The sequence below is a fragment of the Microtus ochrogaster genome, linkage group LG2, assembly GCF_000317375.1.
Source record: "Microtus ochrogaster isolate Prairie Vole_2 linkage group LG2, MicOch1.0, whole genome shotgun sequence".
Lineage (NCBI taxonomy): Eukaryota > Metazoa > Chordata > Mammalia > Rodentia > Cricetidae > Microtus > Microtus ochrogaster.
Window position 1 is genome coordinate 31896459 of NC_022028.1, and position 23093 is coordinate 31919551.

Here is a 23093-nt window from a genome sequence, read left to right on the forward strand (position 1 = left end):
TAGACCAGGCTGGTCTCAAACTCACAGAGATCCTCCTGCCTCTGCCTCCCGAGTGCTGGGATTAAAGGCGTGCGCCACCACCGCCCAGCTATCTTTATGTTTTGAAGTTGGCAATAACAGACCAAAAATACCCTTGGTCACCAATGTGTGACTTAATGAAGCAGTTAAGGGAGAGGAAGCAAAGGAACAGTTTCAAGGACACAATGAATCATGTTCAATGACTCAGACTAAATAGAAACTAAGGCCAAATCACATAACAGAAGGTGCTAGTGCCATAAACGACTTTCTTGCTGGGTGAACAGTGCAGAAAGACTGAGAGAGAATCACTGAAACAGTGAAGTTGAGATGTCTGAGAACAGGAACCCTGGTCAGTCCGCAGCGTCCACTTAGCCAAAGCTCCTCTATTGAAGACCAACCTTGAGAACCGCCCTTAGTAAGCTGAGCATACATATCAAGAATACCAAGAGGAGCAGGAGACGATGCTTATGCTCGAATCATAGAACTTTCTGCTGTGAGAAGGGCCACTTCCCAAATCATACTTCTCTGCTCTCTGTTCAGTGGATGAAGTAGCCTGCCAAAGAAGTTATACCATCTCCTCAAAGCTCACGTTCTTAGTGATGGCTCAGAGTCCGTGTTCAAGGGCACTCAGGTTGATCCTGCAGTTGCCATCGGCTGGCTGACAAAACTGAGTGACACATTCCATCATGTCTCAAGGGCTTACATTTTTCATAGTTTATTTTTAGCTGTTGAAAGCAACTGGTACTTGGGGACTTCCACGCTTTACCACAAGGGCCGTTCTATGAGAGGAAGTTCAAAGACTTGCTACGGTTAAAGTTACAAAGAAGAAAGGTCATGAGATTTCTTTTTATCTAAAATATAGCTTAATATTTCATAGGAATCTCAACTCTTTTTAATCTGTGGCTTTCGAGCATGGGGAAAAAAAGCTTTAAATGGCTCATAATGTTTGTGCAAGGGCGGTGCTGTTGTGATTTGAAAGCTAAGTAATAGCTTGTGTTCAATTAGATCATTTCTCAGTTATGGCATCCCTCTCATAGAGAGGCCCTTGGCCAAGGATGTAAGCCACTGAAGACAAAATTCCAACAGAAGCACTTTGATTTTCACTCTTTGTCTCCTTCAAAACAATACTTTATGCATCAGAAGCTTCCTTAAAAATGAGGTATCCAATCAGGAGTAAACAACCCAGTTCTCACTGTGTGTGGTGCCATCAGAAAGTCAGTGTGGCCTTACCTAACCATAAACAGTGAGACTATCTTATTTCCAGGAAAAGGCATAGAACTGGACGTGACCATAAGTCTCACAAAGACAAGTATTATGTGTTTTCTCTCTTACGAAGTCGAGAGAGGAAAGATGTGAAATAAAAAGGGAGCTGCTAGGTATTTGGAAGGGGAAAACAGAATAAGAAAGAGTCATAGAGATGGTGAATCTGATCAAAGTGTATCACATATATAAATGGAATTGTTTAAATAAAACTTCTTTGAATAATTAATACAAATTAATTAAAAATAATAAATGAAAATTTAAAAATTAGGGTAGCAAGGAATTCTAGTCTTTATTTTAAAAAGAGTATACAGTGGCCCCTCTCTGTTTCATTGTACCCACAATGTATGCCCGCATGATGTTTTAGACATAAATGTTCACAGAGGCATAGCCCCCAAATGGAAGCAAGCAAACTGCCTACCAACTAATAACTGAGAGTAATTTGGCATATTTGACAATAATCGTGAAGGACATATGGGTACATGCTACAGTATGGGTGAACCTTCAATCAGAAAGGACAACTGTTGTAAGAATGTGTCCCCTGGGGAAATGAAGTAACATGAGCCCTTCCTCAGAAGGCCCAAGGACAAACTAAAGTGCCATGCCATACGTGTTTTTCCGTGGGACCAATGATTTTGTCAGGCTTGGTTACAGACCACGAGCAAGACGTTTTGATGAAAGCATAGGTGACCACAGAGCAGCCGCACTGGGAAGTCTCCATGTAGCTTATCCATGGCCATATAAATGGAGCCCCCTCTCTCCATCTCCCCCACCTACATACTCTAGCACGTCTCCAAATCCTCTATACCACATCCAATTAGGACTTCATTACACACAAATAACTAGAAGGAATGGCTGAACACCTGGGTCAGGGTTCAATGACCCTTCCCACGTCATCGTCTTATGAGAGAAGGTGCAATCCTCATTGATTCACTCAGGTAGGCATGGCTGATCTGATGTAGAGAGGAATCTTTGGCTCAGAGGATAGGGTGCTAGGTCAGTCGCATATAAATGATTCTATTTAAATGGAATGTGTGGGCATAGAAAGCAGATGTCGCCAGGTACCAAGGAGAAGAGAGTATGTGCAGACTGCTAAGAGATAAAGGGTTTCCTGAGGTGTGATGAAGACATACTGAATGTAAATAGCGATTATGGTTTCTCAGCTCTGAGTATGCTCAGAATCGACAGAAATTTACCCTTTAAAATGACATGTTCTATGGCATATTAATTATAACTCTCAATAGTGCCCTCTTTCTTTCCTTTAAAGAAGGTTGTTCTAGGTTATGAGGTCAGAAGAGGTGTACATAGTCAAAGATAGAATACCAAAGAATCATTAAAACACATCTACATTCAAGTTCTTTAAGAATAATAAATCAAAGATACCAAAGGAACTAAATAGGGCATAAGAAAATTAACAGCATTTTATTTGTTTTTATTTTGTACATAATGGCATTTCGCCTGCATGTATGCCTTCCATCACCTTCATGCAGTGTAAACTGCTGTGAGCTGTCATGTGGATGCTTGGAACAGAACCCGGGACCTTCTGAAGAGCAGCTAGTGCTTAAGTAGCTTAACCACTGAGTCATCTCTGTATTACCTGACTACGTTAATTTTCATATTTTATTCCCAAAGCAGGTTTTATGAAATCGGCTGTGTTACTTACTGATCCCATTGCTCCAACAAAACACCCGCCAAAGCAACTTAAGGAAGGAAATGTGTTTTCTCTCATAGTGGGAGGTCCTGGTAATGTAAGCTTGAGGCGACAGGTCACATAGCATCCAGAGTCAGGAAGCAGACAGAGATGAATGCTAATATTTGGCTTCTTTTGCCTTTCTATTCAGTTCAGAAGCCCCAGCTCATCAGAAAGGTATCACCTCTCTCTCTCTCTCTCTCTCTCTCTCTCTCTCTCTCTCTCTCTCTCTCTCTCTCTGTGTGTGTGTGTGTGTGTGTGTGTGTGTGTGTGTGTGTTTGGTTTTTCAAGGCAAGGTTTCTCTGCGTAGCCTTGGCTGTCCTGAAACTCACTATGTAGACCAGGCTGCTTCATTCTTAAAGATCCACCTGCCTGTGCCTCCCAAGTGCTAGGATTAAAAGTGTGTGCCATCACCTCCCAGCAGATGTCACCCATATTTAAAGTGGTCTTCTGTACTCATTTAAAGCAGTCTAGATAATCTGTCACAGGTGAGGCTAGCCCAGAAGCTAACTTTATCTAGAAAACCCTCACAGATATGCCCAGAAACTTGTAAACCCTGTGACATTGACAGTCCACATTAAACACCATACCTGCTTAAATGTGACAGAGCACTCATTTAAGATGACCAAATGAATCAAGATCACAGCTTTGGGATTTAAAATATTCCGTGTATTGGCTCCCAGTATGACACAGACAGTAAATTAGAGAGTTCAAGAAAGAGAGGAGGTTGGAGTGAGCCACAGCTTGTTTGTTTGTTTGTTTGTTTGTTTTTGTTTAAAGGGACTGGCATCTATATAAAACCTGAGATTTCCAGAGAATTAGTTGAGGATTTCTTGAAAGGTCAAAGGTGAAATAAAGAGCCTCTGGAGGACCAGCACCATTATGGGAGAAGGAGCATAGGTTGTGCTGTAGAAAGGCCATGGGGAGTCAGCCAGGGTGGGCAGGCTACTAGGTCAGCTCAATTCTCTTCCTCTGGAATCACAAAAAAAAAAAACATGCTTCTTCCTCAGTTTCTCTACATGGTAGGCTTAGCCTGCACCCCTGAGTCTAACTGACCAATGGGATGAGCTGGTGCCGAATGCACCTTTACACTGATGCAGCACTGGTTTCTGTTGCTCCTCACGTCTTTCTGTGTGAGGCGTGTACAGTCATGTGCTGCTCAAAAAAGATTTTCATGTGCAAAAAGGCAGAAATGTCCACTCCCCAAATCAGATCACTATGTTCTATATGTATACCAAGCTGTCATGTGTACTCCACTAAATTTGCCAGAGATCAAGGAACAGTCATCATTAAAGGAAAAGGTATTTTGTTCTTGCCTCCTTGAGGGATGGAAGATGCACTTGAGTCTAAAATACTGGTTTTTAGTCTGTGGGTCACGACCCCTTCGCATGCCACATATTACATATCCTGCATGTCAGATATTTACATTACAGTTCCTAACAGGACCAAAACTATAGTTGGGAAGCAGCAATGGAATAATTTTCTGGTTGGGAGCCAGCACAGCACAAGGAACTGTATAGAAGGGTCGCAGCATTGGGAAAGTCAACCACCACGGGTCTAGAAGATGAACTACAGAAAAAGGGAAGTAACTTTTTCAGTGCTTTGTGGGTCTGAGAGTTCAAGACCATGAACCTCACTGACGCACTTAAATAGTGCAATGACCAAGTCGTCACGCTGGACTTTGCTGAATCACGATCAATACCTACTAATGGATGGTTGCCCACCGTTTCTGCCACCTATAGCCTATAGTTTTCACCAAAACTAGAAGAGTTTCCCTGTAAAGCACAGCTAAGTTATTAAAGCATCATTCTCACATAGTTTACAATAAATAAGAAAAAAACACATTGGTGTTATTTCTGAATGTGGTTAAAACACACACACACACACACAAAAAAAAAAAAACTATTTTCAAAGCAAGCACAGTAATGTGTCTTCTTTAGTAGCAATCAGCATTGGTGCCCAAACCTGCTAAATGAAGAGACATTTCCTTTTCAATTCACGATTAAGTGTGAGTTACTTGTTCGTTGTGGAGCTGCCTACATCTTAATCAGGACTGATGGAGTTATTTAAGCACCATCTTTTCTCTCCTTGCCTTTAGCAGCTGGGACCGACTGTAAGAACTGACACAGGCCGCCTACTCAGCCCCAGGACAGCAAAAGCGATCCATCCCAGACTTTAACGGTGGCATTTAGCCAACTGGGAAATGGTCCCTGTGCTCTTAGACTGAAGTCCAACCCAGAGTCATTTTAACCAGCAGAATGGCTGCTGCAACAAAACCACAAAGGCTACCCAGCACAGCACTGAAGGAACTAGGAAGTAGCAGAGCCGGAGTGAAAGACACTGAATATTGTGGGCCTCAGACTGCAAATACAGGCTCAGGGCCATTGGTTCAGAAGTTTTCCTTTCCAAATGCCCCACAATACGCCCCTTATGAAACTCTTGCCACCAGATGAGCTCGGCCGAATGCCAGTGTGGTCTCAGATCTGTTCCATGCTACTGAACTCTACCAATTGTGGAACAGAGCTTTATTAAAGAGAACAGGAAGTCTGTTGTGGCCAAGGCAATTTGTAGTGGTCTGAAAACACCGACTTCTCAGAAAGGAAATTCTTTTTAAATGTATTAATACCCTTAACAAATAGGATTCTTCATACTTCTATTTTGACCAAGTTATTTGTGCTCCATGCAAGCACTTTAAACAAATGTAAAACAAGAGGAAAGGCACCAAAGTTTTGAAAGCTCTAACCTCATCGAGGCCTTTTGGTTTTTAAACAAGTGTTTCAGTTTTATACTGAGATGGTTCACATGTTGTGTCATGCACATACATATATGCTCACAGTCCTCTTATGCCGTGTTTGTGTTGTACGAGGTATTCAGCATGCACAGAACATGCAAAATAAAGTCCTAGGTTTGTCACATGGTTTTATAAGCATGACTTAGTCACAGTGATCTTATTTAGTGTAGGATTAATGTCATTTTGTGACCACAGGTCATCAGGAATCCTTCTAGCTTCATGCATTGCTCATGGCTAGTAACTTACATATTTGTCCATGCTCAACATGCTAGATCACTGATGTAACACTGTGGGAGTCTTGATTTGTAGTGATTTCTGAGACCGAAGCAAGTAACCCCATGTATCTGTGAGCTGTCTTTCCAAAGTCATTCCTGGGGCACTGAAGTCTAAACAATAATCCCCAAGACTCAGTCTAGACTAAGTTGTTAGTATTCACAGAGAGACTAACAATAAAGAAGCAACTTGAAGGAGGAAATCAGACAAAGAATTATAAATGAAGAAAATCAAGATAACTCTAATCTTGCTTCATTGCATTCTGCACAGAAACAACCACTTCCTGGTCTGTCTGGAGACCTCTGCTTCATCTGCAAGACCTCCACTTGCTCTCTCTGTCTGCTCTTGGTTTAACTTGGCAGTCTCAGCTCTTCCCTGTGGTGATATTTTGCTTGGACTGTAACAAATAAAGCTTGCTGGAGGATCAGAGTGTAATGTGAGCCACTAGTTAGCCATAAAGGCCCAGTGATGGTGGCACATACCTTCAATCCCAGAACTCAGGAGGCTCAGGCAAGCGGATCTTTAAGTTCAAGGCCACCTGGTCTACTGTGAGATTGAATCAGTCTAAAAGAGAAACAGAGCAGCAGTTGGGATCACACACCTTTAATCCCAGCATATAAGGTGGGAGGAGACAGGAGCTCAGAGCATTCAATCTGAGGATTTATAGGGACAGGATGACCCCACTGGTTTAAGGATTCAGCAGAGGTAAGAACTGGTATGGCTAGCTCCACACTCTAATCTTTAGGTAAGCTTTATTTGTTATAGCATAAACAAAATATCACCACACTTGCATCGTTTCTTCTATAGATGCCATGAAGTCCTAGAGACTGGTGAGCTCACCCCTTAGCAGTATTTTAAGTTGAACATTACTTTTACTGAACGAAATATCTGGAACACATTTTTCATCATTTTTATCCTCTGATCTTAGAATCATATGATGTTCTTCCTCTTTCACAACGTCAAAACCCATCCTTCCCACATAGACATGTATGTGCGTACTCCCACAGACATACCCACGTATCACACGAATTCACACATGCACAGGAATACACAGATTGGCACACTACAGGCATGTACAAGCTAACCGTACACAGCACACAAACTTACAGCATATATATACTCACTATATTAGCATACTCTTATGCATAACCACAACCACACACCCACACTTCCTGTATAGATGCACTCATGCACTACACAAATCACACGCTCACTGAGTCACTTGCCACACCCATGCACAGCAGAGACACTGATGTGCTTGCCTAAAGTCGCACACACTTACCCTGAACAGGCACTGCATACATACACTCAGGAAAAATTCAACAGACAGCCGGTTTAGCACCCTACTGAACATTGAGGTTATGGCAGTGACAAGAAATGGGACTTGCATCAGGTGTGAAGGGGAAATTTGAAGAAAATGCTAAGTCTGAAATCGGGATGAAAGGGATGATGGACACAATGCTGCTGTGGCTGACACATGGCTACAACACCATGAGCTCAGAAGACAAAAACTCTTGTATCCTCTTCTCCTAAACTAACAGTGGCTTTTGAGATTTTCGTTTGTTTCAACCACCAACGCAAGAGCATGCCTTTCATCAGAATAAGTTTATACAAACTGTAGTTTGTATCTCAGAAACTATGAGGAGTCTATTCAGGGAATGTGTGACCTAAAATCTCCTCCATGGTTGGTACCATGCTACTGCCAGTCATTTTCACCACATCACCATGAAAATGGACAGACTGAAGGAAGCTGGTGGCTATAATGTAATCGTGTTAGAAAAATTATAAGCCAGAACCTGGAGACACATCAAACAACAACAGCCTTTGAAATTCTATTCAAAGGCTTCATGAGGGATCTTACATATCAGCTTATGTGTATCCGTTTAATAGAACACTATTTGTATAAATAGCTATTTGTTTAAAATGTGAAATTTTTTACTTATTTCAACAGAAAATAACATTTAAAGCATGACCTTTTTTCTTCAATGTGCAAGTTTATTTTGTCTCCTTCCTCTTACTTAACTATGTTTGTAAACACACACACACACACACACACACACACACACACTTCCTAAAAGGGGATAGGTTTACATGTTACTATTTACAATAGGATCTTATAAGTTCTTAAAATTCATTCCAAATTTATTTTAACATGAACAGTAACAAAAGATTCTAATAGAAACAAGTTACAAACACAGATGTTCACATTTTTTTTTCTCGATAATAAAATGGATTGTAAAACTCTGAGCTACACAGATGAAGCAATAACTATGGGAATGCTAGTAGGCATGCATTTGGGACTATTTGGCTCTTTCTTCTTTTAAAGGGATTAAAACATAAGGGTTTTATGTTTCTTGGGGAAGCTTCTCCACCTAGCTCAATGACAATCAGCCCTCGTGTTTTTGGGATAGTGGTCCACTCCATGCATTCAAGATGGAAGGTTTAATTTCTTCTCCTGGTTCCTCTCAGACAGCCACGGTTTCTTGGGATATCCGAACACTGTATTCTACGGTACCGGAAGAGGCAGAGAACAAAGCAGAAAGCTTGCTGGTGAAAGAGGTAAGCATGGTGCTCTCCTTTATTTCTCTCTGAAGTGTTTGCTCCTACCCATACCCACCATGTCAGGCAACCTCAAGACACTTTTCTGCTCCCATTCTCCCGCGTGCTCATCTGCAATAGAGAATGTCACAGATTGTCTCAGTCTCGGTGTCCATTTCAGCCTTTGTCACCTCTGGGTGGCTTTCCATCTTTCTGTAGCCAGTTTTGATTATATAGCAATTGCTCTGTTTTAGGTCTTTTGTTTGTTCTTTTCTTTCAACTTTCGCACTGAGAAGTATTTGACTCTTTTTAGTAGAAAGATCTAGCTTTGCTTTGCTTATTCATGCTGCAATTGAAAACGAAGAAGGCTGCATTCCATGAGAATCTTAGATTGTAGAGTATCTGCTTTTAGAAATATAGTTATTTCTGCTGGGAGCTATGAAAAATGCTGATGATAAATCTCTCTGGACAGCTTGAGGGACTGATTTAAAAATCTGTTGACAACATATACTTGAATTCAGTTGATGAAACAACTTCTTCATCTTCTAATCAGACATCAGGCTGCTTTGGGGTTGGGCCAACACACAGCAGCTAAGAAGCAGAACTTTACGGGATGAACCCAGCCCCTCCTTTACATACAGCAGAGGGTTAAAGTGCAGACCAGCTCAGATTAATTGATAGAGGAAGGATCTAAATGTCCTCTGTACTCTAAAATGTGGCATATTCTGATTAAAATTCAGATGAAACTTCTATGATGGTTAATTACCAAGTTGGGACATTTAACTAGGTCCTCTTACTGGTCACTGAGTAAAACTGCAGGTTCTTTATAAGATCCCAAATTTGATTGCTAGATTTAGTTGCTGATACCTTTTGGACTTTTTTTTAAAGGAAAGTAGAATCTTTAAAGCACATTTACTTTTCTTACTATTAATTGCTCATATATTTAACATCTTTTAAGCTATTTATTTTAATATGAATGACTCTATGGAAATTTTATTTTCAGGTTTGTAGATTATTAGATTTTTCTTCTTTTCAAATAAGCTTATTATGTCCTTAATTTTTGTCTCATTGTATTATCAATATCCTAAAATAATGTTAGATAACAATGCTAATACTGAATGTGCTATTTTGCTGTCTGACTTATTTTTGTTTTAGGGGGAAGCCATTATTATCTTTTCTTTTTTATAAACTACTGGCTTTTATATTGTTTTCTGGTATTGTATAATTGTTTTTGAAGAGATGTCTTCCTTAGACCCTTGAAGTGCTTAAAAATAGTTTCATCAGAGAATCTAATCAGTCTATTGTTATGCAGCTTCTCTGATATAATTCAGCACTGAGGTAGAATTCATAATTTTTTGCATGTTTATTTGCATTTCTGATATGAAAGTTCATATTTTTGTCCATATTGTGTTATTACCCTAATAAGCTTTTGCCCCCTTCCCACTGTTTTATTACAAGCTTTTACATCTATAGGCATAAGTAAATTTGTATCTTACACATGAGCAAATTTGTATCAATAGACATGAATAAAATTTACTTCTGGCTTTCACTTCATTTTGTTGACATTATAGAAAATCTAGCCTTAAAAAATAAATTGGGGATACAGTTGTAGTGTATATGATAGCTAAAAGATTGACTAGACACTACTACAATACCTGGGGAACAAAAGCATAATTTTATAGGGATGTAATGAATGTAGAGAAGACACCCCATGTGACTTCCAAAGCCCTGATGCCATGTAACTACATGGATGCTGCCGGATGGCCTTGAATTCATTGTACAGAGAAGACTGTGTCCCAGCAGCAGGGACAGGAAAAAGCCGTGTTGAGTAGGCTTGCTGAGGGTAAAACCAGTGAGGTCCCAGCTTTAGAGAGCCAAAGGATGTATGCATGTTACCTACAAGTTTCACTGTGCCAACAGCTCCACAAGAATCCGCAGTTCCCACCTGGGCCTGAAATTGTACTCAGCGCGCTGATATCCGCAGAGTTCCTAGAGTGCCAAATACAATACCTTATGGTAATCTGCTAGTGTTTTCGTGCCTTTAGCTCAATTAGCTAGCGATACTTCCCTGTAGAGCCACTGCCTCTGAGGAACCGAACCCGAGTTAACTGCAAAGTTGATCATCTTGCTCTTTGGTGGAGCAATCAGGGTTGAAATTTGTTGGACAAATGAAGCAAGTTTTCATCAACTACAAAACAAATATTCCAAACTTAAAAAAAAAAATGGATACACCATACTTTTTCCATGTTATTCAGCAAACAAACAAGGGGAACAAACGAGTGCCTGGGGCAGATGATTGATGAACAAATGCCCCCAAAGGCCCTAGCAACAAATACTTTATTGTTCATTTTGGGAGATTATTTTGAAAATTCTCTTTCCCTTATTACATAAGAAAGAAATTCTACATGAAGGTAAATTTAAAATAAAAAAACAAAAGTCACAAAAGTGTGGGAAAACGTTTTTAAATGGAGATGAAAAGTGACAGATTCCACTCTGTAAAAAGTGTAAATTTCTGCATGACAAATGGTATCCTAAAGTAAAAGAAGTTAAAGCTGTCACCTGAACTCTATATATTTCTTCTGATAGATGCACAATGCGTATACGTTTCTAGCAGTCAAAATTCAACAAAAGCTTTAAAGATTCTTTTTAGTTTATACGTATGCGTGTGTGTGTGTGTGTGTGTGTGTGTGTGTGTGTGTGTGAGCTGCTGTGTACCATGAACATTCAGATGGCCATGGAGACAGATTTTCAGGAACTGGAGTTATGTACAGTCGCAAAGTGACTGAAATGGGTGCTGGGAACCAAATGTGGGCCCTCTGCAGAAGCACTTAGTGTGCTTGGCTACTGGGCTATCCAATATTCAGAATTCTACAGATCTTAATATGAAAAAGGCAACTCAGGGAGAAACATGCAAAAGATATAGGCAGGCAAATGCAGTCAGCTAAGAGGTATGTGCTAGAGGTCATGGAAATAAAAATAGAAGCAGATTGTATATGTAATATCTGAAGGAAAAAATAAAGAAAAATGATTTGATCATGGCGACAGTATAGAGGAAAATGTCAATACAACAGTATTCAAAGTACATCTGTAGCTTTTGAAATTTACCCACAAGTAACTTTAAAGTGTCATGTGTAAATATGTACTCATGTAAAAATAAGCTTAAATATATGCGTGTATAATTATAAGCATGTATATTGCTGATTGGTAAAATTTAAAATATCAATGGGAACTCTATTTAAAACACTTTTAGCACATTTATGTGTGTGTGCGTTGTAATAATACACAGCCATTGAGATACATACATTTAAGAGTCAGGCATTGTGGTATATGCCATTAACTCTAGCACTAAGGAAGCAGAGGCTATCCTAGTGAACAAAGCAATTTCCAAGACAGCCAAGGTTACATAGAAAAAGCTCACCTTGAAAACCAAATAGAAACATTTATATGTATGTGTATGGGTATATATACACTTAAGTATATGAATAAATATGCATTCAAAATATTAGGCCTTGTAGGGCAATGATATATACATACTTGTGTGTGTGTGTATATACACCTCATAATTCCGTGTTCTTATAGTATTAAAAGTAAATTTTAAAAATTTAAAAATATCTTGTAAGTAATTAGAATTTATTTGTAAATGCTGCCAGAATTGGAACCCAAGTCTGTGGCCAATGAACCCAAATCCCACCACCAATTCCAAACCTCCACCACCAACCTCTCTTATCATCAAGTCTACAAGTGTAAGGTTGCCTGGAAGCCAGGTCTGTCCAGCTCAGGAGAACCCCAAGAGTGTAGAGCTCCTCGCGGTCAGCCGTTCCTTGTGTTTCCAGAGCCCCTGCACCACAGCTTCCAATGTCAGTCGCTCTTACAGTTCTCTAAGGTCACCTTCCACTGCCAACAGGCTGACCACAAAATCTGCCTTTCTCTTGTTACTTTTCCTGTAGAGAAATTCCTTACCTTTGTGTTTGTTCCACTTTAATTATTACCTTTCAGCCTTTGGCAGGCCCCTCTCTCTTGTACACTCGGCTTCCCTCTTCTTCAAAGAGAAGAATTCCTTCAAAGAAGGGGGAAACTTGGAAGAAATCATTTTATTTTCATTAACTTTTCTGCATCATCCTCTGCAAGAAGCTCCTGAATTTGGTTTGAAGGATGGAGATGAAGCAGAACTTGTGCTTGACAGTCTAGGAAGCTGGAACATCTTACTTCTAAGTGTCCCCCATTAGCAACAGAACATCAATAGCCAGGCCCGCCTGTGGGTGGCAGATCAAAAGAAAAGGAGTTCCCGGAGAGTTGCTTTAAGATGGAGAAATGCCCCCAGAGAAATACGCTGGCAAAAAGGCTTGACTCAGATCACAATAGCAGCCAATCATTATTGCCTGTTGCTTTGTGTCAGAGAGGCATCTAAATCATTCACTTATAATAATTATAAACAAACGCTAGAGCCAAGCAGCATCTTTTAAGGATGAGGAAACCACATCATAGAAAGACGAAGAAACTTGAGCAGGTAGTGTCATACAGATAGGAATACGTTCAGTATCTGGCCCCAGGCCCCTGGGCCCAAGCCCCTGGACTTTTGATTGACAGTGCTAACTACCAGTCTGAAGCTTTGCCCTAGTGTCCTCTGGAATGAATCTTCCCTAGCAACTGCGCTGCAGCCTCTGTCCAGCCTCTGGTATATATAATCAGCAGACTACACGTGGGGAACACTACTGAGACCAGATAAAGCAAGCACTGAAGTAGACTCAGACATTTGCACGACTTGTGCAGAAGCTCGTCTATTTCGCCATGGTTGCTATATTGAGCTTCCTTCTTGGTCCACTCTGTGTTAAATTGCCTGGGGACTCCATGCGCTGGCAAGGACAAATGTTCTGGTTGCTAAGCAACAAAATGGAAAGAATCTAGTTTCAATTCATCCAGCTCGATAAAAGTCTTGAACTCTCTCTCACATTACTCTGCGGTGATAATTCACAGCCTCGTGTCAAAGGTAGTGGGTTTTCTTTCCCTTTGTCTTGAATGACTTCATATTTTTAAAGGGAATTAAGTAAAATGAACCATATCTCCCTTTTCTGCTTTATCTGTTATTAATTATCCTCCCTGTCTTGGAGAGTGAGCTTAGCTCTTTCCCACACAAAAGCATAGGCTAATTTCATACCTGCCATATTTCCAGCTCTGTAAACAGTTGGCCACAGTTGAGCAAAAATGTACATACAAAACTATGTTTAAGTATCCTAAAGCACAGGTATTTATTAACTCATTTACTGCCTCATCCACAAGCCCTATATGATTAACTTGCCCGTGTGCACAGAGAATGATCAACCTCTGCTCACTCTGACCATGGTCTCCAAATTCCTTAAATCACTGTGCTTTATATTTCCACTGTTAAGAAGGAATGTGCCCTTTATTTTGACATGCCCCAGTTTCTCCATCTTTATCTAGGACTATTTGACCTAGTGATGTGATCCTAAAAGTAACACTGGCAAAGGTATGGGAAACAAGAGCTTGGGAAGACTATATCTGATCCCCCAAACTACCTTTACATCTACTTCTATGACCATGCAAAAGAAGTAAAGTCAACTGCTCCCGGGATACCATTCCCACTTGGGAACAGGGCAATAAAGGAGTTTATACATAGACTCCAGGCTTTCCAAGCAAAATGTCTACAGTAAAGTTTCTGTTTAAATACGCACCGAGGAGTAAGATGAAGTTCAGCCCACTAATTAAAACTAAGCTGCTGGTTTATTCTTGCTTAACAAAAGAAAATGAAGAAACAGCAGATTGAATAATATGATGGCTCAAAGGAAAACAGGCCCTGGGAGCACTTCAGATGAGCAGACAAGGGAAATACTGGTTAAGTACTAAGGTTTCAAGTTTCTTTGACACCAAAGCCAGTTCAGTTAATGGAACCCAACCTCTCAATAAGTGTAAAATTGACATAAAATGAGAAGAAAATATTGAAGTAAAGAATCCAGGTCTTACTTTGGTCGTGACATCCAATCCGTAGAAACTAGAGTGTTGCAGAAGCAATGTTTGAAAACAGAAGCAAATTTCTCTATGTCTCTATCGAGAGTGTACCTGGATACACACGATCCTTATGCCTGTCTTTACGGGGGCAGTGCTGAGTTACCATGGGCAGTTCATACTTTATGCAGTGACTCCAGAATAGAAAGAGTGGGGTTTTCCAGGAAAAGAAGGAACATAAGACTTATGATGGAAGAGAAAATACGAATCATGTTTAAGGGAAGAAAGCTTAAAGAAGCCACAGCAAAATCACACTAAAAGCCCAAGGACCTCCTAGTTAGAATTGAGGCCTAATCAATTTCATACCAGCAGGGTGTTCTGTATAAACCCAGTACACCGAAGTGTTTGCAAGTATTACACACACATACACACATGTACTCTCTCTTTCTTTCTTCTCTCTCTCTCTCTCTCTCTCTCTCTCTCTCTCTCTCTCTCTCTCTCTCTTTTACACACACACACACACACAGACAGAGACAGAGACAGAGACAGAAAGACAGAGACAGAGAGACAGAGACAGAGTCTTTAATTTGTGGACATCCACTCAGAACATCTTAGAAGGAAAATGTTATGAGCCATTTCTCTGACTTACTTGACCATTGATAAAACAATCTGATTTCTCCTAGTATCTTGAGAAACACATTCATTTGATAAATGTTGGCTTTGAGCTGATCCAAAAACATCATCCTGAACTAAAGACCCAGTATATTTCAATCGAAGTAGAAAGCCCAACATGCATGCCTGTCTTTGGAGCATCCGCTGATGATGCAAAGGAGAACACTAGAACCCCCAAAGAGCAAATAAGTGGGACTTTCTTCTCATCACCAAATCTCCATGGATAATTCTTATTGTTAGTATCCAAACGTCTGCTTTTGTCCAAGGGTGCCTCGTTACTAGGACAGAATTCCCAGACAAGTATCTGAGAAAGCTGTTCTGGGAACTCTCCCCCATCAAGAAAACTGAGAAAAAAAACAGAGCCAGCTCTGTGTTCAAAGACAATAACAATGGCCATAAAGGCCAAAGAATCCTTTTGAGCCATTAAATATCTCCTCTCAAACTCGTGTCCAGTTAACAGGCTTATCTTTCTGTTCCCCTAGAAGCGAGTTTGAACCCAGGAACATGAATATGTTACTACTGCTGTCACTCCCAATTTAGTTGCATGGCATTCATTATGGAGTCTCACTCAAGGGCTAATTCTTTAAATAGGAGGTTCCTTTCCCTCTGATTTTCTGTTACTGTGGGTCATAGCGTAGTGGAGCTAGAATGAAACTATTGAAAGGCATCAGCCACTAACTGAAAGACTGGATGGAATTAACTGTTTACCTTGTACCATTTGCTTAGCGGATGTTACCCAATGAATAAAGCACAGGCTTTGCTCTTGAAGAGTACACCACCAGGAGAAAAAAAAAAGTCTCTTCAATCAGATGAGCAACTCTGGGAGTTTTACTAAGAAAAGAAGAAGCAAGGTCAGGTACATACAGCAAGAAAAAAAATATAAAAAGAAGGCACTGAAGAATAGATTGATTGCTTTGGAGAGTGTCAAAGCCTAAAGAAAAGTTGGGCATATGAGACTATTAATAGCCCAGAAGGGTGATTATACAGATCTATAATAACAATAGCAGCATTTTTGTAGCCATAAAAGTAAAGAGCTAATAAAGGAGATAGAATTTGGCAGGGTTTGGAGATTAAAAAGTAAGTAAAGAAGAATGTGCCCAAGCTCACTGACTTGGAGTACTGTGACAGTAGCTTAAATAAGATATGCAGAATAAGTAAATATTATTGGAGCAGCCTTTGAAATATGGAAGAGAAGTCTTGTACTGAGGCAAGGGGGAGAGGAAGGGAGAAAGAGAGAAGAAGGAGAAATGGAGAGAGGGGGGAGAGAGAGAGGGAGGGAGGGAGAGGGAGGGATAAGAGAGAGAGAGAAAGATAGAGAGAGGGGGGGAGAGAGAAATATCAACTGTCCAGAACACAGAAAAAAGGTGGGAACAGATGGTCCAGGAAGAGCTTATTCAGGATGCCATGAAAGATAGAGCTGGAACTAAGATGGCAGGACTCTCAGTCATGTCCACAAGGAAGGAGCTGTTAAGGAGGACCTTACATAGACAGCAGAGATGGGACAGGAGAGAAGTGAGACAGGAAGAAGGAAAAACTGATACTCAGAATCTAACAAAGATGAACAAGAGCGTACTGATGGCATAAACCCCAAAGAGGGAAAAGGGCTAAGCTCACTGAATATGGTAACTTGGAGTCATCACTGGTCTCCAACAGAAAGTTTCACAAGTTAGGGGCACAGACTGGTTGAGGTTATTGTACACTAAAGCCCAAGAATATGTGGCAATGTTATTATCAAACCATTATCTATAAAGTGCCTCAGGAGTAAATTCAATAAAGATGTTGTACTCTTGAGACAGAATGTCTTATGTTCAGAAAAGGTAAGATGTTCACTGAGTCATGTATTGATCTTGGAACTATATACCAGTGTACCAATTCCCTAAAGGACAGGGCAAAATTCCCCACCGTGGAAGGCAGTATAATACTGAGAATGGGTTTTCGCCCTCTTTCTCCTCTTCCTGTCTCACCACCTAGATTCAGTCAAAAGTGCTCAGTGAACTCAAGAGAAGAGTGGGAAATTCAAATTTCAACATGACGTGGCTTCCTGGAGCAAGGGCTAGGGATGCGAAGGTAGCTGCAGGAGCTGGAGAGGAACGGATGCCGTTTCCAATGAGCTCCGTGCCTACTCACCTTTGTTAACCAGAAAGGAGGTTTCCAGTGATCTAATTTATCTCGTTTCAGGGAAATTTGTTCACAGTTGAAATGATAAATTTAATGCCTGACTTTGAACTGTCATGCACACTATGATGAACCCACTCATCCAAAGACCTTTGTTTAGTACACATGGTACAGAAATTTGAATCTCATACACATAATGAGACCCATAAACAAGAAAGTCTTTCAACAGCTTGTCTGAGGGAGTAGGTTGCATTCACGACTAAATTAAATTAAATGTATGATGATTGCTGCTTCTCAAATACTGGACTGCACAGGAAGGATTGTTAGACTGGCGCCCACAGTTTCTTACTTACGAACTGAATTCTGAGCCGGGTGGTGGCAGTGCACGCCTTTAATACTGCCTAGCACTTGGGAGGCAGAGACAGGAAGATCTCTGTGAGTCTGAAGCCAGCCTGGTCTACAGGGGGAATTCCAAAACAGCCAGGACTATACAGAGACAACCTGCTTCAAAATACTAAAAAAGAAAAAAGAAAGAAAGAACTGACTTCTGTTCTGAAATATCAGGATACAAAAATAAATTACATTCCTAAGAAAGTTAAGAGACATGTTGGGAGAACATTGAGAGAGATTTAATACTAAAAACACTCACAATGTTAAAAAAAAAAAAAACTACATTCTTTCTCAACAAAATTAGGGTTAATAAAAATATTTTGTGTGCATCTGTTGGCTTTTATGGTTGATGATTTTATTAGTGAATGAGACTCTTTGTTCCTGGATGAAGGCTGTGCTGGAAGTTGAAAGACCTTTGACTTGGTGTGCACTTTTTAAAAGATAATTTGCAAGTAAGGTTTATTTTATAGCCTTGAAAATTTAATGGAGATACTAAATGTCTGTTTTCTGTTTTTGGCCTGTGTTTATTTGTATGTGATAGTTGGATTTCTATCATAGCTAGACCAAAAAAGATAGGATTTTTCCAAAGCAAACTGTTAACGCTATTTTATTAAGTACACAAAAGATGATGAGGTAAATTAAATGCATTTGGAATTTAGTAATATGAGGAAAAAACATACCAGGAAAAGTACTGATGAAATATTGAAAGCAAATGTGTCATGTTTCTTATTAATAACCTGAAGAAAATAACTTTCTATTCACTAAAATCTTTAGAACAATATTCTTTGTAAATACAAAAAAATGGCCATTACCATGCAAAATTGGATTTTTATCTGCACAACAACCTCCTCCCATAGATTGTTCAGCTATGGATAGAAATTCATATGGACCACTCAGGAACTTTGGAACATGTGACTATACATTTCCTTTTGGGGTTTTAACCAGATCTTTCAGTCATACTGAATTATAACCCATGTTTACACGAGAAGAATGGTTGGAATATAAACAATTGCTCACGTCCTAAAATGTTATTTGTAAAGTCTTGTCTAAGGATTACAATATGTATTTCTAGGCTAAACCCAAATCTTATTTGTCAAAGTTTATCTGATTACTTTAACAGAATGAATTTTAAAACGAGAAATCAACATTTTGACTCATTTTCAACTTACAATTAGCAGAACTACTGAGGGACCCTTTGAGGTACTCTCAGTTTCTAAATAGTGAAATGAAAAAGTGGAAATGACATTCACTACTTTCACTGATCGTGGGTGCCTATATCATTTGTTCACAATGGTCATCCTGAGCCTGCATCATTGCATATCACTCTATCTAATATCATATAATATTTTTAAAAGCAAGCTGAAGTTCATTATATGAGATTTTCCCGTACAATCTGAAGCTATGTCATGCCTAGCTCCCATGGTTTGTGGTGTGTAAACTCATTATTTTTACTTCCAAGATGAATGTTTTACAAACTCAGTAGCTGTCCCACTTGCTTTTATAAAGCAGAAATTCATCGTTGTGCATTAGGGGAACATACAGTGTAGACGATCCGATCGAGGAAGCCATTGTTCTCTGTGTTTTGTATCTTGTTTCTACATTCTCCATGTCTTGCTCTGTAGGAGCAATCCCTTGTTCTGCTGACCTGGCTGATGGCACCTGTTTTCCCCCTGAAAAGTCTCATATAGCCATTAAATTATCGAGTCATCCTTTTAGTATGTAATTTGACTCAAATCACTTAATTTCATAATACTTCATTTTCACGATGTATTCTGTAACCATGGTACCAGCATAAAAAAAAAATTGTTGTGTTTTACAAATGTCGAATTACTCAGTGAGGATGAAGAGCCACAATGGGTACCTTTTATGAATGTATTCATTTTTCTGGCAAGAAACTACTTGTGTGATTAAATAAACCTCCATAGCCAGAATGGAAAATAATTTTATGACTAATAAGCCATTTGTTACCTCTTTAGTGCTGTGCAGCCAGAATCTAATCATCAGCCCTTTGAAGAGGTTGACAAATTGCTAGTTCGGGGATTGTAACATGATTTGAATTGATCCTAATGCCTCTCTGAGGAGGAAGAGAAAGGGGAAAATGAAATATATCCCTTGTACGACTTTAGGGCATCGCTTATAACTTCCCACTTTTCTAAAATCATTTTTTAAAAGAAAAGAGCTATTTTCCGTTACTATGGATATCAAGTATTCCTCATGGGCTCATATGTCTGAAGAGTTGGGGCCCACCCAGCAAGTGGCACTGGTGAGAGCTTACAGAACCTTTAGGAAGTGGAGCGAGCTAAAGGAAATGTGTCACTTTGTGACAGGCACTGAATGTTGTATGCACTCCCTGCTTCCAGCACTTTCTATGTTTCTTGACCTATGAAGGTGTAAGCAAGCAGCCTCATACTGAGTTGTGCCTTCCCCACCTCGATGGACGGTGTACTGTCAAAGTGTGAGCCGAAATAATCCCTTCCTGCCTTGAGTTGCCTTTTCTATAATTGGTCACACTGTGGAAAAAACTAACTAACTAATAATTATTACATATCAAATGCATATTGAATAGCAACCCAAACGTAAAATCCTATGTTAGACTAGAAAATGCTGTTTTAAAAACCTCTGTCTGGGAACTGAGGAAATGGCTCAGTGGATAAGAGCGCTTGCTGATCTTGCAGAGGATCTGGGTTCAATTCCAGCACCCACATGACATAGCTATCTGTAAATGCCATGTCAGAGAACCTCACACTCTTTTCTGGTTTCTGCAGGCACAAGGCAAGTATGTCGTGTATATATTAGGATTCAGACAAAGCATTATACACATTAAACAAATACAGAGGCTGGAGAGAGGTCCTAGCAGTTAAGAGCACTAGGTACTCTTATAAAAAAAAAAAAAAAAAAAAAAAACAACTCATGCTCGGTTCCAGCACCCACACCACAGCTAACAAGTCTCTGTAACTCAGTTCCAGGAGATCAGGGATTCTTTGCCTCATTCAGAATCCCCTGAGGAATTTCTTATGCTATACATATTAGAGACTACAGCACCGCTACAGAGATTCTGAATTGGTGACATTCAGGTGAAACTCGACAACCCCAGAGGAACCAATCATGGGCATGTTTCATAAAACACTTGTCATAACGGTTCAAAGCCTTTGGCCTCATCAACTGTAGCTAGGATTTTTGCATCTAAACCCACAAAGGCAGAAAGGGTGAAAATAGATACACATCAGACAAAGAAGTTAATGGGGAAAATCACACAGCAGGACATCTGAAAAACCTCACTGGCTCCACTAGCTCCTGCTCAGTCTTCCACTTTGAAGTACACTGTGCCGGTCAGCAAATGAATGGGGGGTGGGGAGGCTGGTGTTTTGGACTGGGACTAGGTACCAAGGGTGAGACAGTCCAAAGGGAAAGCACCAACAAAGAAGTCACTGCTTTGTTGTCACAAGTAGAGCTAGCCTGTGAGTCCAGATTTCAGCTTTGCTTTTAGTCAGAGACACTGCAGCCCCAACCATAACAGTTTTCAATGATCGTCTGAGAGGGACTGTGTAGGCTGCCGCAAAGAATAGAGAGTGACTGTCCATGCATACTATCTGGAGTGAAGTGCCATCGCAGTGGAGGAGAAACGTGATGCCTTTGTACAATGCACCAGCTTCCTCAGCAGCAGAGAAACTGCAGGTGGAGAAGGGTTCTCAAGAGCCATCCAGTCAGAGCTCATTGTTCACCCTGCCCACCACCCATGTGAAACCTAGCCAGGAGCTGCAGAAGAAATATGATGAAATGGTGAAAACAGAAATCTTTAAAATCATTGCTACTGTAGCTCCCCAAACTCTGCTTACACCATCCAAGGAAAACACGTTGCTAATGGCAATTGAAATGAATGTGGGTTACAGATGGGATCAAACTTGAAGGAAGAATTTTTTTAAAGCAGGAATTTGTGGAGTACTTTTCCTGTGCTAATTGCTATATAAGAGTTATTGCATTTGGTCCTTGTGAAATCAGTATTATTTAGAGGGATGCAGAAGCTTAGAGTTACTAAAGCTATTCATTTGAGATGCCTCAAATAATAAATGACAAAAGAAGATTCAAAACCAGCCCTGTCAGAGTCAGGGACAGAAGCAAAAACACCATCAAACTTTCAGAATGGGGGACGAACAGGATGCAATGACCAAACAATGCATGCATACATTTACCAAATGGACTTTCAGAGTCAGACAAATCTGTGTGAATTCTTCTCTCTATCACGGGGAGGTTCTAAGTTAAGAAACACATCGTCTCCTGTTTCTCTAGTCTATGAAGTGAGAACTAAAATTCATCAAGTACTGTTCAAGATGATGTGTACCGTGCCTAACAGCAAAATATCTGACAAATAAAGAAAGAAATAAGGACAGAAAGAAAAATGATATAAAAGGGAGAGGAAGATGAGAAGGAACAGGAGGAGGAGGAGGAAGAGGAGGAGGAGGAGGAGGAGGAGGAGGAGAAAAGAGAGAGAAAGAGAGTGAGTTGCTTTTACCCAGTAAATTTTATGAACAGCACATCTTAGGGTCAGCTAATCCTATGGCCTATTGTCAACAGTATGTTTAGCGTGGCTCAAACTGCTGCCCATAGGAAGCAAAGCTGAATGAATTCTAGATCTGTGCAGCTGTGTCTCAGGAACACTTCCAGATCAGCCCTGCAGCAGAAGCATCTCACCTAGCTCAGCATTCTGAGCAGTCAGAAGCTGAATCTGACATCCTAATAAGTCAAACTATTTGACCAAGTTCATTGGCAAATTCTTTAGAAATGAGACAATATCTAAACTACTCTGAGAATTCTGTTCTAAAGATAGCATTCAAACGGGCTGTGCTCAGAGGAAAGGTGAGAGGCCTTGGGGAGGAAGGTGTATGCTGAGAGAGTCTTTTTCCAAAATGGCGCCAGATTTGAAGTGATAATTAAAATGCTATTTTTCCCTCCTTTAAGTCCAGACTCTCATCACCTCCTCTGTAAGATTCACCCTATTTAAATCCCATCTCCCATCCCCTTCCTCTACTGAGTTCTTTTTTACAACATTTCCATTCTCAAACACAAACATAATCTTTCAGTTTTGCATTTATTGACCAGCTTTTCAGTGACCTCAAGAAGACATAGTTTTTTTCCCCCTCTTAGTCACTGTGAAATTCTAGAATCACTTCTGGATTAGATCAGGATTTAATGGTGTTTGAGAAATGAATTACTGAATGAAAAATCTTCAAATCTAGGAGGTTTAGGTTAGTAAATTATGGTATGATGTTTCATTCTTTTTAGAAGTCAAATTTAGAAAACAAATGTAAGTAGGTCTACAGATATAGTTGTGTGATATTACAGTTGCCTAATATGGTCAAAGGCCCTGGGTTCAACCCCTCATAACAC

At 40.0% G+C, this 23093-nt stretch overlaps 1 protein-coding gene across 13 annotated transcripts in view; it reads left to right on the forward strand.

Annotated features, from left to right (window-relative positions):
- Nucleotides 1–23093, forward strand: part of Dock10 (dedicator of cytokinesis 10) — a 250045-nt gene that overhangs the window by 112192 nt on the left and 114760 nt on the right. For all 13 annotated transcript variants that reach the window (XM_026785421.1, XM_026785422.1, XM_026785423.1 and 10 more), the window contains exon 3: nucleotides 8502–8591. In XM_026785421.1, the coding sequence (XP_026641222.1) occupies nucleotides 8502–8591 (90 nt within the window). The remainder of the gene's footprint in view (nucleotides 1–8501; nucleotides 8592–23093) is intronic.